This window comes from Bubalus kerabau, chromosome 13, assembly GCF_029407905.1.
Source record: "Bubalus kerabau isolate K-KA32 ecotype Philippines breed swamp buffalo chromosome 13, PCC_UOA_SB_1v2, whole genome shotgun sequence".
NCBI lineage: Eukaryota > Metazoa > Chordata > Mammalia > Artiodactyla > Bovidae > Bubalus > Bubalus kerabau.
In genome coordinates, this window is record NC_073636.1 from 37,860,556 (window position 1) to 37,876,979 (window position 16,424).

General features: G+C 42.5%; 1 protein-coding gene across 2 annotated transcripts in view; it reads left to right on the forward strand.

Moving 5' to 3' along the window:
- PCSK2 (proprotein convertase subtilisin/kexin type 2) overlaps positions 1-16,424 on the forward strand; it is a 241,550-nt gene that overhangs the window by 15,507 nt on the left and 209,619 nt on the right. The window contains exon 2 of one of the 2 annotated variants that reach the window (XM_055544038.1): positions 13,292-13,396. The exons of the other annotated variant lie outside the window; for it this stretch is intronic. Coding sequence (XP_055400013.1) covers positions 13,292-13,396 — 105 coding nt within the window. The remainder of the gene's footprint in view (positions 1-13,291; positions 13,397-16,424) is intronic. 2 annotated transcript variants of the gene reach the window in all.

The following is a 16,424-nucleotide window of genomic DNA, read 5'->3' on the forward strand; positions in this document are numbered from 1 at the left end:
ATGCAGATGACACCACCCTTATGGCAGAAAGTGAAGAAGAACTAAAGAGCCTCTTGATGAAAGTGAAAGAGGAGAGTGAAAAAGTTGGCTTAAAGCTCAACATTCAGAAAACGAAGATCATGGCATCTGGTCCTATCACTTCATGGGAAATAGATGGGGAAACAGTGGAAACAGTGTCAGACTTTATTTTTTGGGGCTCCAAAATCACCGCAGATGGTGACTGCAGCCATGAAATTAAAAGATGCTTACTCCTTGGAAAGAAAGTTATGACCAACCTAGATAGCATATTGAAAAGCAGAGACATTACATTGCCTACAAAGGTCCGTCTAGTCAAGGCTATGGTTTTTCCTGTGGTCATGTATGGATGTGAGAGTTGGACTGGGAAGAAGGCTGAGTGCCAAAGAATTGATGCTTTTGAACTGTGGTGTTGGAGAAGGCTCTTGAGAGTCCCTTGGACTGCAGGGAGATCCAACCAGTCCATTCTAAAGGAGATCAGTCCTGGGTGTTCTTTGGAAGGAATGATGCTAAAGCTGAAACTCCAGTACTTTGGCCACCTCATGTGAAGAGTTGACTCACTGGAAAAGACTCTGATGCTGGGAGGGATTGGGGGCAGGAGGAGAAGGGGACGACAGAGGATGAGATGGCTGGATGGCATCACCAACTCAATGGACGTGAGTTTGGGTGAACTCCGGGAGTTGGTGATGGACAGGGAGGCCTGGCGTGCTGCAATTCATGGGGTTGCAAAGAGTTGGACACGACTGAGCGACTGAACTGAACTGAACTGAATAGAGGATGGTGTAGCAGGTGAAACAAAATGCACTGGAATTGTATAAGGTTTACTATTAGTATCACCTGACTAGATGCTAAGAAAGAGGGGAGATGAAGCCACAGAAGTGGACTGAGGACAGTTCATGAGGGGTCACCCACACCATGTTAGGCACTGGAATTTTGTGCCTAAATAGAAGGTGGCATTGAAAGATTCTTGAAAAGTATAACCAAGTGGCCACATACAGGAAACCCTAGGATAACAAGTTGAGCTGATAGTGAAGTTGAGGGTAGAGGCTGCCTTGTTCCTTTGTCCTGAGAAACCATTCATATCCTGGAAGCAGGTAGCACCATCCCTTTTGACAGATGTTGCTATTAGGGAATCAGGTTACCTGTCTTTTATCCCATTGCCACTGGATGATGACATCAGAGATGCTAATAGCCACAGTGAATGGCCCGTAGAGGTGGCCAGTTCCATCCATGAAATTTATTCTAGCTAAGAACAAAATGATTCAATGCATCCCACTTCCTCTTAAATACACAAATACATGAATCTAAAACTAGCCCCCTAACTTACAAATCAAACAGAAAAGCCAGGACAGAAATGTCATCTCAGCACACCGGATAAGCCCTTTATTCCCTGATATTCCAAAGGAACAGTGCCTATACTAGATTTTTATTTCTGAGATGATACATGGAAATTTTTCCTTAGTCTAGAAAGGAACTGTCTGTGAGAATAAGGCTGAGACTCAGCTATTCTTCACCTGTCTCGTTGTCTGTCATTTTAGATTTGATATAAATTAGTTGTGTAGTTCTTGGGAATAAATCAGAGTTTGAATCCCACTGTGGACTAGTAGCTCAGTCCTACAGAAATAAACAATCATGGACATCCCAAGCTGTTTTGCCTTTTGGTGCTCCTAGTTGTAGGCAAGAGAAGCTCTTAGCATGACAGAAGAGAACTGAGTGTTGTCCATGGAGAACAATGCTTAGGAGAAGCTTAGAAATGAGCTGGGTGGGTTTAGAACCAGCTGTCCTGAGTGCTAGATCAAGGATTTTCCCCTTTCTCCTTTATCTTCCTCTCAAAGAGCTGATCCCTTCCTCTTACAAATAGCTAATTCCAAAGGAACATCCATCCATATAGTTATATTCTATAGACAAGTTTTTATTGAGACCTGCAGAGACAAAGTGCTTTAAAAGGGCTAGGTTCTACAGACAGCAATGTGACATACTCAGATTTATGTGCAAAGAAAAGCATATTATAGTTCTCTAGCTTATAAGACTTCACTTGATCTGATGGCTTCATCCAGCTCTTACAAATACCTATTTTAAGTGTTGAAGTGTGGAAAGCTCTGTTTAGCAATTGGCATCTGGTTCTACACACAAAGGACTTTCTCAGATCAGGTGACCCTTACAATATGCCCTGATAAGTTCGGGCTGAGTAAGATTTTCCGTCACATCTGGTTACTGAAAGACATGACATCCTCACACCACAGGCTTCCTCCTGTTGACAGAGGAGCTAAAGGCACAAATAAATAATTAGGCTCCTCTGCTGTTTGAGCGGCATCTGTTCAAAGGAGCTGTCAAGCCTTCCACTTCTCTAGTGAAATCATATTTACTTTATTCATCTAAATAATGTGGCTTATTTGCCTTCAGTATGAAATTGTCTTGGTCTGTTTCTTGTTGATTGATTTTTATGAAATAGCATGTCATTTGCTGTGCATCCCTATGCCAGTCTGCTAAGAGTAGAATGACTTCTTATTGAATAGTTCCAATTATTATCTCCTTTTATAGTTTTAGAATCACTGGATTTATTCAAAATGCCCAAGTCCTCATCTCCATGCTATTCACTGCCCAAACATGCCCCTCAAACAAATAAAAGGAAAAGAATGATCAAAAGAAATAAAAATAATAAATAAACATTGAAAAAAAGAAAGATACATACTCTATATTCCTGGAGAAGGAAATGGCAACCCACTCCAGTATTCTTGCCTGGAGAATCCCATGGACGGAGGAGCCTGGGGGCTACAGTCCACGGGGTCTCAAAGAGTCGGACATGACTGAGCGACTTCACTCACTCACTCACTCACTCACTCTATATTCCATTTCCAACACGCTGCTCTGTTTGGGTAATTATAGCAATTGAAACCCACTTAAATGAGCATCTTTCCTGGTGGCTCAGACAGTAAAGAATCTGCCTGCAATGTGGGAGACCCAAGTTTGATCCCTGAATCAGGAAGATCCCTTGGAGAAGGAAATGACTACCCACTCTAGTATTTTTGCCTGGAGAATTCCGTGGACAGAGGTGCCTGGCGGACTACAGTCCATGGAGTCACAAAGAGTCAGGACTGAACGACTAACGCTTTCTTTCTTAAATGGATTATATTATTTTTAAGACTATTTTTAAGATTATTTCTTTTAATTGGAGGATAATTACTTTATGATATTGTGATTTTTTTGCCATACATCAATATGATTTGGCGATAAGAACATGTGTCCCCTTCATCATGAACCCCCTCTCATCTCCTTCCCCACCCTATCCCCCCAGGTTGTCACAGAGCACCAGCTTTGTGTGCCCTGCTTCACACATCAAACTAGCACTGGTTATCCATTTTACATACAGTAATGTATATGCTTCATTACATACAGTAATGTATATCCATTTTACATACAGAAATGTATATACATCAAACTCACACTGGTTATCCATTTTACATAAGTAATGTATATGCTTCAATTTGAGCTATTCTCTCAAATCATCCCGCCCTCTACTTCTGTCACTGAGCCCAAAAGTCTATTTTTAAGACTATTTTTTAAAAGCAACTTTAAGGCACTTCCCTGGCAGTCCAGTGGTTAAGACTCTGCACTTCCAATGCAGGAAGTACAGGTTCAGTCCCTGCTTGGGGAGCTAAGATCCTACACACCACATGGCCAAAAAATCAAAACAAAAAACAGAAGCAATATTGTAACAAAATCAACAAAGACTTTTAAAAAGGTCCACATCAAAAAATCTTTAAAGCAAAAGTATACTGCTCTTTTTTTAAAAAAAGCAATTTAAAGTGTACAACAAAACTGAGAGAAAGGTACAGATAGTTCTCATATATGCCTGCCCCTACACACATAAGCTGTCTACTTTTATCAACATTTTTTCTACATTACTCACCAGAATGGCACCTTTTTTTTACCAAGGATGAACCTATATTGCCACATCATAATGCCAGAAATTCATAGTTTACCTTAGGGTTCACTCTTGGTGCAAATTCTGTAGGTTTGGACCTGAGTATAGTGACGTATCTATCATCATAATATCATACAAAATATTTGGACTTCCCCCACATTCTCTGTGCTCTACCTGTTCTTCTCAGCCCCCACCACCTCTGGCAGACACTGAACCTTTTTTATTCTCTGCAGTTTTGCCTTTTCAAGAATTTCAGATAGTTGGAATCATACAGTATGCAGACTTTTCAAACGGGGTTCCTTTGCTTTAGTAATATGTCTTTTCGTGATTTGATAGGTCATTTCTTTTTAGCAGTGCGTAATAGTCCGTTTCGAGAAGGCAATGGCACCCCACTCCAGTACTCTTGCCTGGAAAATCCCATGGATGGAGGAGCCTAGTAGGCTGCAGTCCATGGGGTCGCTAAGAGTCAGACACGACTGAGCGACTTCACTTTCACTTTTCACTTTCATGCATTGGAGAAGGAAATGGCAACCCACTCCAGTGTTCTTGCCTGGAGAATGCCAGGGACGGTGGGCTGCCGTCTATGGGGTCTCACAGAGTCAGACATGACTGAAGTGACTTAGCAGCAGCAGCAGCAATAGTCTGTTATCTAGATATACCACAGTTTATTTATCCATTTACCTACTGAAGGACATCTCGGAAGCTTCCAAATACTGACAGTTATGAATAAAGCTGCTGTAGACATCTGTGCGCAGGTTATTGTCTGAACATGAGTTTTCTACTCATTTGGGTAAATACCAAGAAGTGCAATTGCTGGATTATATGGAAATAGTATGTTTAGCTTCTTAAGCTGCCAAACCGTCTTTCAGAGTGGCTGTGCCGTTTTGCATCCTCACCAGCAATGGATAAGACACCCTGTTGCTCCACCTTCTCACCAGCCTTCGATGCTGTCAGTGTTCTAGATTTGGGTCATTCTAATAGATGTGTAGTGATATGCCACTGTGGTTTTCATTGGCAATTCCTTATGACGTATGATGTGGAGTATCTCTTCATCTGCCTGTTTGCCACTTGTGTGTCTTCATTGGCAAGGGATCTGTTATGGTCCTTGATCCATTTACTTTTTAACAATTAAAAGAATATATATACATTTAAATTTATTTGGCTGCATGGGGTCCTAGTTGAAGCTGCAGGATCTTTGATCTTTCGTTGTAGCATGCATTATCCCTCTTGCTCTCTCTCTTTTTTTGTTTTTGCAGGAAAAATAATACTTGTTTTTGGTTTTGTTTTTAACAACAGGGAATCCTGCTTATTGCACTCTGGTAACCTGAATGGGAAGGGAGTCCAAAAGGGAGGGAATATGTGGATATGTATGGCTGATTCATTTTGCTGTACAGTATAAACTCTTTGTACACAACATTGTAAAGCAACTATACTCCAAAAAAAATTAATTTAAAAGTTTACACGTGTGAACTCTTTTAGTTGTATGCAAACTCTCAGTTGCACCATGTGGGATCTAGTTTCTTGACCAGGGATTGAACCCAGGCCCCCTGCATTGAGGAGCATGGAGTCTTAGTCACTGGACCACCAGGGAAGTCCCCTTGGACCACTTTTAAATCAAGTTCTTTATTTTCTGATTGTTGAATTTTAAAAGCTCTTCGTGTATGTTGGATAGCAATCTTTTATGTATCCTTTGCAAATATTTTCTCCCAGTCTGTCACTTGTGCTCTAAATTCTCTTGATATATGAAGTCAATACCTGAGAGGCCACTCAGTAAGCTTAAATTTTTGATCCAGGAAACTGAGCTAAATAATCGGTTTCTATTTGGAGCTACTAAGATTTCAGAGAAGGAAGTGGCAACCCACTCCAGTAATCCTGCCTGGGAAATCCCAGGGACAGAGCAGCCTGGTGGGCTACAGTCCCTGGGGTTGCAAAGGGTCGGACACGACTTAGCAAAACAACAGCAATAAGACTTTCTGTGGTTTGTAACACATTATCATGATGATACATGACTGAAACCCCTGTGCCTGAGAGGCTTTCTCCAAGATCAGAGAAGCTTAATGAGGACTCCATGGTCTCCTCAGCCATCAGAGCCACAGACTACCTCCCTGGGTTTGCTGCTGTCTCCATGCTCAGCCACTCATCATGCTCTCTGAGCTTCTTTGTTAATCACCCAAGAGCCTGACAAGAGCTACAATTTATGTTGGTCCTGGGGAGGTGGAAGACAGAGAAGGAGTCTCATGCAGGAGAGGTGGTGGTCTTTACTGATATCCCTCCAGACCCACTTTCTGCCCATCTCTTTTCCCAAAACAAGACAGAAAGAGGTGAGAGTATTCAGATGGCTGAGGTGTGTGACCCTAGGTCCAGACTTGAAGGAGGAGGAACCTTGATTGGGGGATAAGATACAAGTTAGCACAGATGAGCCCTGAGAACCTATTAAACAAGAGATTATTCAGGCTGAAGCATGGGTATAACATAGGCAGGAATACGCTTTGGTACCGACCCTGCCCCAGCCCCTGCCCCTTGTCCCCCATCCCCATAAATTCTCCTCTCTTCCTTTCTGGACCTCTGACCCTCCATCCCATCAGCAAATTTCAGTGAGGCCTTTGGCTGACCACGGCTTAGGGTGTCATCCTTCCCAGAAATAAATGGATTTTCACTCAAGTGTTTGATATGAAAAAAGAATTAAATTTAGGATGGAGTTGAGAGGGAAACTTTGGAGGCAAGGAGAGGCCTTTTAATGCTAAATCATATCAACTGACCTTGCCTCTCTCCAAAATGTTCTCAGGGTACCCCTTCCTTTCTCCTTCTCTTTTTTCCTTACCTTCTCCTAATTGTGGCTGTAAAGCTGCAATCTCCCTATTTCTGTCCATCTCTGTTTCTATAATATTATATGTTTTTGTCAATTGAACATTGTAATTTTCCTGTGTGTTTCTTCATTGGCCTGTAAGTGCCAGTAGGGCAGAGTCTGGGACCATGTCCCTGCCCCTGCCCCCCAGTTCCCTTTCTCCCTCCTCCTTACTGCAAAGTGAAATCCCCCACCCATAAGAGAGTGCATGCAATCCAGGGAAATTAAGAATGATCTCAGGCAATGTCAGTAAAATGAAGAACCTAGGTCCCCTTGTGAAATGCAGAATTCCCCACCCCCCCAATAGAACTGTTATCAGATGAGCCGGTTTTCAATCCTTGATGTTTTATTTCCCAGATTTTACTCCTTGAACCCCATTACAGGAGCTCCCTTTGCCAATAGAATTATAAAATTCTTTATATGTGGAACGAAGTCCAATATTCCACCAAACTTGACTCTCAAATAAACATGACTAAGCATCATGAAAATCAGCATAAAGGAAAAACCTGCCAAAGGAAAAATGATGGGTCAGGACCAGAGACCTCCCACCACCACCATGTTTGGGAGTTCTGGACCCATTTGAAAACCTGTGAGAAGCAGTGGTAATTCCTAAAACAGCAAATGCACAGAAGCACAAAATTTGAGGTGGAGTCTATTTTCGCAGACCAGTGTCCCACTGACTGCCTAAGGGGAAGGGACCCTGGTCTAAAGGGAGACAGGTGTGGGCTCCAGGAGGATTTAGCATGCCTTTTTATCTGTTCACAATCAGCAGCCAGTTCTTGCTGTTGAGGAAAGTGAGCGTGTGGGTTCAAAGAGGAGCTGTAGCTCAGAGCCATGGTTATCTATGGGAAAAGGAGGCAAGAGAGACAGAAGAGAGGCAATGAGAAGCGTTGCTGGGATCTATAACATTCCATGGCATAATGAGAATTTCTAAAAACTGCAAGTCTGAGTTAGCAGCGTTATTATACTGTCACCCAGCCTGAACCTTCAAGCTGACAATTTGCTGTGAATTCTTCTTTCACTTCTTTTTTCTCCTTCCTTCTGGAACCATGCATAGTTTGCCTTAAGAGACAAAGGTGATGGTGTAAAAGAAGAAAAGAAGGGTATGTGTGTGTATATGTGTGTTTAAATGAAGATAACATTGGTCCAGAAGATCCCCTGGGTGAGGGCATGCAACCCACTCCAGTATTCTTGCCTGGAGAATCCCCCTGGAAAGAGGAGCCTGGTGGGCTACAATCCATGGGGTTGTAGAGTCAAACACAACTGACACGACTAAGCATTCACACAAGAGTTGAGATATGTAAGAAGTTTCTTACTGGGAAACAAGTGAAGGTTTGAGGACTTAAGATTGCTTTTAATATATCATTCCTATTTGGAAGATCAGCATTCTACTTAAGAAATGGAGGAATGCACTGAGGTCTCTGTGGACAGCAGGTACCTTGCACTACTGAAATGGGCATGGCATCTGTCTTTCCCTGCCTGACGTAGGCTCAAACTGGCTGATAATCTCCTGAAACAGTCACTTCTCAGAGGCTCGGAGGCCTGTGGATTTGGGGTCTACACTCCAAAGACAGGCAAAAAGGGCTCAGGAAAATAGCCAATGCCTGCAGGTTAATCTTCTGTTTAGTCTGTGATCAGTCAATTTACCTGTATATTGCCCGAGTTTCCAATATCAGCTCTATGAGACCAAGTATTAGTAACTCCACGTCTTCTGTAGCCACGACAGTGCTTCTAATCAAAGAATCTGGGGTCATGGGTCCCCAGGACACAGCAGAGGTCACTCACCAGCTTGGCTGTGCTTGAGTCACACTTATCTTTATCAGGAAGTCCAGCCTGCAATCTCATGAATTCATAGCGCTGGTTACCAAGGGGATGGGACGTACATAGCAAGAGATTGCAGTGAAAGCTGTGTAGTGGGGAGGGTCTGGAGGAACAGTCCGGAGACCGAGGATTTCCTTTAAAAGCTCCCCCTCAACTAGGAAGTCCTGCTCCTCCATGAGCCACAGTGTCTTTTTCTATAAAATGAGACAGTTAGACCAAGCCAGGGTGCCACTCAACTGCCCTAAGTTATAATCATGTGGAAGGACTTTGGGATGTGATAATGGGAAGTGGTGGGACCTCCAGCTTGAACTTTTTAAACATATGACCCTCTTAAGGCCATCCAAATGTAATTTTAGAAAAATATTTTTACATTGTAAACACTTTCAATTTGGGGATAATTTTAGACTTAAAAATTTTGCAAAAAATTGCACACAGGTACACCCATGTTCACAGCAGCATGATTCACAATAGCCAAGAGGTGGAAGGTGTCCATCAGCTGGTAAATGGTGTCCATCAGATGGTGAATGGATGAACACAACGTGTACATACAAGCAATGGAATATTATTCAGCCAGAAAAAGGGGAAGGGAATTCGGACAATGCTTCACACAGATGAACCTTGAAGCTATTCAGCTGAGTGAAGTAAGTCAGTCACAAAAGGATAAATATTGTGTGATTCCACTTACATGAGATACCTAGAGTAGTGAAATTCTTAGAGACAGAGAGTAGAATGGTGGCAGCCAGGACCTTGGGGAGAAGATATGAGGGGTTATTTAATGAACATAGAGTTAAATGTGTAGGATGGAAAGAGCTCTGGGTATCAATAGTAGTGAGGGTTATACAACGGTGGAGAGATACTTAGTGTCGCTAAACTGTGCACTGAATACTTCAAAATGAAAAGTTTTATATTATGTATATTTTACCACAATAAAAATTACTCTTTTTTAAATAGCAGAAAGTTCCCATATACCCCTTATCCAGCTTTTCCAAAGTCAACGTGGACAAAACCATAGGACAATTATCAAAGCCAGGAAAAACATTGCTACAACACTGATAATTAATCTACAGATTTGGTTCACATTATTCCAGTTGTTCCACTAATGTCCTTATTTCTGATTTAGGACCCAATCCAAGATAGGAATTGATTTTGTTTTCCTGTATCGTTAGTCTCCTCCAGTTTTGAAAATTTCTACTGTCCTGATTTGACTTTCATGAACTTGAAGATTTGGAAGGATAGTAGCCAGCTAAGGGCTTCCTCTGACTGAACACAGATTACCTTTTTTGGCAAGAAAATCATATAAGTGATGTCTCCTTCTCAGCGTATCATATCAGGAGGCACGTGATTTTGATGTGTTTCATCTGTGGTGAGATTAACTTGGATAGCTTGGTTGAGGGGGTCTCTGCCAGATTTCTCCACCATAAAGGTATTATTTCTCTTTGTTTATCATTAGATGTGACCCACTATTTTAGCATCCTTTGGTGACACTGGCCAACCACAATTATTTGTTTTTTTTTTTTTAAATGGAGTGTAATTGCTTTACAATGTTGTGTTAGTTTCTGCTGTACAACATGAGTCAGCTGTAAGTATACACATATCCCCTCCCTCTTGAGCCTTCTTTCCCCCACCCCACCATCCCACACCTCTAGGTCATCACAGAGCAACCGAGCCGAGCTCCCTGTGCTATACAGCAGCTTCCCACTAACCACTGTTTTACAATGGTAGTGTATATATGTGTTAGTGCTACTCTCTCAATTCCTCCCACCCTCCTCTACCACTGACCGTGTCCACAAGTCCATGCCCCACGTCTGTGTCTACCATCGTAATTATTCATGGTGCTTCCAAATGGTGATATTCAGCTTCCTTTCATGACTTCTACTTTTGTTAATTGGAATTCTACTGTAAGAAAGAGTTTTCCATTTGCCTCTATTCAAATTTAATTAAAAAAAAATCAGTAAAACAGAGCCAAAACAATGTCTGTCCAAAGCTCAATGGTGCTTGATCACCCCAAATTTCCTTTCTTGTTAAAAATTCACAGATTCTTCATGCCTTCCAGAATAGGAAATAAAATTCCCAAGTTTTTACCACCTGATTGTGGTCACAGGCACAAGTCTTTAGAGAGCAAAAGATGAGCACACCTACATTTCTTTTTTCCCTTCTCCATCTTCGCTCTTCCTTTTTGATAAATCTTAACATTTCCCTGAGTACATCAGCAGGGTTAAGTAGAGAAAACATTCAAGAACCTCTGAGCCTGGAAAGATGCACATGAAATATTTATGTTTAATTTGCCCTGAAGAAGGTGGTTTTAATGAACAGAAACTAAATCACAAATGCTACAGTGTTCTAAAAAATTTTCATTCACACACCCCTAGCCAAACTTGCTGTGCCCTTGAAGTTCATCCAGTATCTGCTTCCTTGGCCTCAGATCCCCTCCTCCAGTGCCAGGAATGTCCCTTGAAGGCCCTTATCTGGGCTGCTCCAGGCTGGTATCACCAACTGACAGACAGCTAATACTAGTGTGGAGTTTCAAATCTGCACAGTCCTAAAAATGGAAGGAATATAAAACTTTTTTTTTTCAGCTACCCATTTGTTCCTGTATTCCATTGCTGAGTAACAAACCAACCCCAAACTTATTAGTTTAAAGCAACAACTATTTTTTAAACTTTTTATTTAATAATGGAGTATAGCCAATGATTACCGCACAACTGCACTCATCTCATATGCTAGTAAAGTAATGCTCAAAATTCTCCAGTCTTCAACAATACATGAACCATGAAATTCCAGATGTTCAAGCTGGTTTTAGAAAAGGCAGACGAACCAGAGATCAAATTGCCAGCATCTGCTGGATCATCAAAAAAGCAAGTGAGTTCCAGAGAAACATCTATTTCTGCTTTATTGACTATGCCAAAGCCTTTGACTGTGTGGATCATAATAAACTCTGGAAAATTCTTAAAGAGATGGGAATACCAGACCACCTGACCTATCTCTTGAGAAATCTATATGCAGGTCAGGAAGCACCAGTTAGAACTGGACATGGAACAACAGACTGGTTCCAAATAGGAAGAGGGATCATCAAAGCTATATATTGTCACCCTGCTTATTTAACTTACATGCAGTGTATATCATGAGAAACGCTGGGCTGGATGAAGCACAAGCTGGAATCAAGATTGCCGGGAGAAATATCAATAACCTCAGATATGCAGATGACACCACCCTTATTGCAGAAAGTGAAGAACTAAAGAGCCTCTTGATGAAAGTGAAAGAGGAGAGTGAAAGTTGGCTTAAAGCTCAACATTCAGAAAATGAAGATCATGGCATCTGGTCCCATCACTTCATGGCAAATAGATGGAGAAACAGTGGCAGACTTTATATTTGGGGGCTCCAAAATCACTGCAGATGGTGATTGCAGCCATGAAATTAAAAGACACTTACTTCTTGGAAGATAAGTTATGACCAACCTAGACAACATATTAAAAAGCAGAGACATTACTTTGCCAACAAAGGTCCTTCCAGTCAAGGCTATAGTTTTTCCAGCAGTCATGAATGGATGTGAGAGTTGGAATATAAAGAAAGCTGAGTGCAGAAGAATTGATGCTTTTGAACTGTGGTGTTGGAGAAGACTCTTGAGAGTCCCTGGGACTGCGAGGAGATCCAACCAGTCCATCCTAAAGGAAATCAGTCCTGAATATTCATTGGAAGGACTGATGTTCAAGCTGAAACTCCAACACTTTGGCCACCTGATGCGAAGAGCTGACTCATTTGAAAAGACCCTGATGCTGGGAAAGATTGAGGGCAGGAGGAGAAGGAGACAACAGAGGATAAGATGGTTGGATGGTATCACTAACTCAATGGACATGAGTTTGAGTAAACTCTGGGATTTGGTGATGGACAGGGAGACCTGGCGTGCTGCAATCCATGGGGTCGCAAAGAGTCGGACACAACTGAGTGACTGAACTGAACTGAACCCATAGCCAATGAACAATGTTGTGGTAGTTTCAGGTGGACAGCAAAGGGACTCAGCCATACATTTACATGTATCCATTCTCTCTCAAACTTCCCTCCCATCCAGGCTGTCACATAACATTGAGCAGAGCTCCCTGTGTTATACAATAGTAGGTCCTTGTTGGTTATCCATTTTAAACATGGCACTGTGTACATGTCCATCCCAAACTCCCTCTCTTTTCCTCCCGTCCTTCCCCTCTGGGAACTGGAGTTTGTTCTCCAAGTCTGTGAACCTGTTAATAAAACAACAGCTACATTATTATGTTCATGGACTTGGGATCAAAGATTCATACAGGCACAATGGGGGGACCTGGGGATGGTCCACATGGGATCCATTTTAATGGCTAATGGCCTGCAGTTTCCTTTTCTTGTGATGCCTAAGAGAAGAGACTAGAGAAGTTGGTGTGGGGATGAACATAAAGGGAAGTCTCTATGGATGAGAAGAGAAGATGAAAAGATAGATGAAAACTACAGTAGTGGAGGAAAGAATGGGTTTGGGGGAGAAGGGAGGTGAACATATTACATCAGAAAAGTAGGGAGATGGGGAGGAGAGCAGTGACAGAGAACCAGAGGGTCGCATGTGGAGTCCCATCCCAGGACCCCCAGCATGCACCCTGGCTCTGGCATCCCTGTCCAGGGGCACCCCCAGAAGCTAACCTTGCCTGTGTCTGTCTGACTCTTTGCAGCTCCCCTTTGCTGAAGGCCTGTACCATTTTTATCACAATGGCCTGGCCAAGGCCAAGAGAAGACGCAGCCTACAGCATCAGCAGCAGCTGGAGAGAGACCCCAGGGTGAGTCTTCCTAGAAACCTGCCTTCTAACCTCTGCGGCCACAGATGAGCCTGTGGAGGGAGTGTGCAAGGGTGGGGCAGGGGGCAGGACTGTGGAGTAAAGGCACTCAGTGGGTGTGTTGCAATCACCCACATGGATCCTTCGCAGAGTGGTCCTGGGGACTCTGCTCCTCTGTCTTACACTTAATAATTTTACCCTGGAGAGGCCAAGGGAAGGGAGTAAACAGGGATACCACCCCTTTTCTGGCCTTTCCTCTTGCATTGTTATGTGAGGATTTCGGGTTGCCAGGGGATGTGCTTTGGCCTCTGATGGATGGGAAGACACCAGCAGTTTAATGAGTCGTTTTATGGGAGGGTTCTCCTGGTGAATCCACATGCCCTGAGGAGACTGCCATGCCCCATGTGGTGAACGGGAACATGAGAGGGCCAGCAAGCCATCAGCTTGCAGGAGACAGCTGGCTTCTCCTGTCCACACACGACTGAGTCCACGGCCTCCTCTGCCCATCTGCCCATCACGGCACTTTCTGGTCTATGTCACCCAGGCCCCCCGTCTTCCTGATGCTTAGGACTCCCACTCTGAACTCCAATCTTTACCTTCTCTTGGACTCTAGGTCTCAATTTCCACTCCCTTCCCCTCCCTGGAAATTTAAATCCATTTTCTTACAACCAAACTCATCACCCTGTCCAAAAGTATCCAAAAGTGGGAAGTGTTCCCACTTCCTGTTTTCTCACTTTGGGCAACAATCGTTGAACCCTCCCCCTCTAACCCCTTCTGCTCTCCCCACTCATTCAACTGGGAGGTTCTGATTTCTTATAGACAGCTCACCAAGAGGGAAAGTCATCATCCAGGCAGCTTGCTATCTGTACGCTGAAGGCTTCATGCCCTCTTGCCCAGGACATGGGGGACACAGATGTAAAGAGGGCAGATGTTTGAATTAGACATTTACATATGACACTCCTTTTGAGCTGGTGGAATCTAGAATCATTCTGGTGGGGCTTTTCATGGAAACGTGACTGCGCTGAATGTGGACTTTAATTAGGAATACAGATGAAGCAGACTCCCCTAGCCGATCACTAGCTGACATGCCACAGGCAATTTTCCTGGAACTCCTCAACCCAGGGGATCCCACGTTCCCTAGAATGGAAACACTGCTTTGAGAATCCACTTAATCTTTGCTTTTGCAGTAGGTTTAAAGATGTCTGTGCTGTCATCTCAGGCCAAGCATTCTTAAAGGGTCTGTTGTAGAAGCTGGCACCATTACTTAAGAGAGAAGCTCTTTTCTGTCATCACATCCTTGACCTTGACTGTACCAGTTCAGTGTCTGGGGATGCCCTTGAGAAGCCCATGGGCAGGGAATCCTGCCTGTCTCACCTGTGTACCCAGAGAAGGTACCAGTGGACCATGACCGCCCTGGTACATGTGACACTGGTTTTCCTTATGCTTCATGCCTGCCCCATGGTCTTACCCTTTATGGTCAATTCTTTACTTTTATTTATATAATTCTTAAAACTCCCTTGTGTGTCTCTCCTTTTCCATGATTAAAGACAGTGCCCCAAGATCATTCAGAGAGAAATAATGAAAGAAACTGGGAAAGAAGGAAAATGATGCTTAAGAGGTTTGGATCAGGAAAGGGAACCAAGAAATAGTGAAACTAAGAAGCCATCATTTGGTTCAGAGAGACACCTTGAGCCCATTAGATTAAGATTGTTTTATTCTTGCACTTACTTGAAACGATCTTTGAAATGTTGATTCTTGAAGTGTATAGAGATGTTTCTGAAAGAGAAGACAATATGATGGGATGGGGAATAAAGAAGGAAATCCTGCATTGGTGATTCCAGTCACTTGTCTTTCTCCTCAAAGTAGTATCTATTTTATCCAAACGGAGCATCCATTCTCTCTCCATTGCCCATTATAAGGGTCCTGGTAGCCACTTGCCTCTGCCTGCTGGGGGTATCCATCTGCCCTATCCACAGAGAACAAGAGAAGATAACAGTGAAATTGAAGATCATAAATCTCCTGTATCTTTTATCTGCTTTCTCATACAGGTTAGGTGTCAGGGCTGCTGTCATTAATACAATCATTTTAGGAAAAGAAATAAAGCATAAAATCTCATAACTCTTTGCAAAATGAAAAAAAAAAAACAACCCTGCTAGTAATGATTGCCTTGTTCCCAAATGTGAGATTAAGGCCTGAGTCTTTTCTGCATGACATGCTTGGGGTCATCTAGTTTTGACATCAGCTAATACCAAAACATGAGGATGACTGCTCTTAAACAAAAAAGCGTTGACAATGGAGAGTACAACAGCTGTATTATAAGGATGCTGTGAGGCCTGTGGACTTATAGACTTCAACAAAAGACAAATACATTGAGTTAGGACACCTCAATGTGGGGGTTCCCAAGCACATTCAAACAAGGTGCAGAAAGAGAAGAAACTGGAAGAATAGACAGGAGAGGGGAAGGACTGGGTAGCTGAAAGGATGTTTTTGTCTCTTGCACAGATGTTGCAAGTTACTTTCATGAATCAGGATCTTAAGAGCAAGTTGTTTTAGCAACTATATTCCAATTAAAAAATAAGTAAATAATAATAATAAAGAATAACAGAGCCACAATATGGAGGAAGCTTGGGTCCCTGAATTACCACATGGAGGAGAAACAAGGCACTGGCCTGAGTTCCTTACCAGGACTGTTTTAGAAACAAGAATAAATATTCTATGGTTGGAATCATAAAATATTAATAAATAAATGAGATAAAATTTTATAGGTATTTGAACACTAGAACAAAATATCTATTTCATCGCTTTTCCACACCAAAAATCAGTCCCACCAAGAAAAAAAGCTTGATTATTTAAAATACTTCATGATATTTCAGTGAAAAAGGGCACAGGTAAAATAAAAGGGCTTAATGAAAGGGAAAAAAAGACCAAGTTATTTCATCCTTCTGTGAAACATGTTATCTCATAGACCAATCGACTTGAATCATGTTTGCTGCCCCAGCTTCCTTCTTACCCCATCTCTGCAGTATTTCCT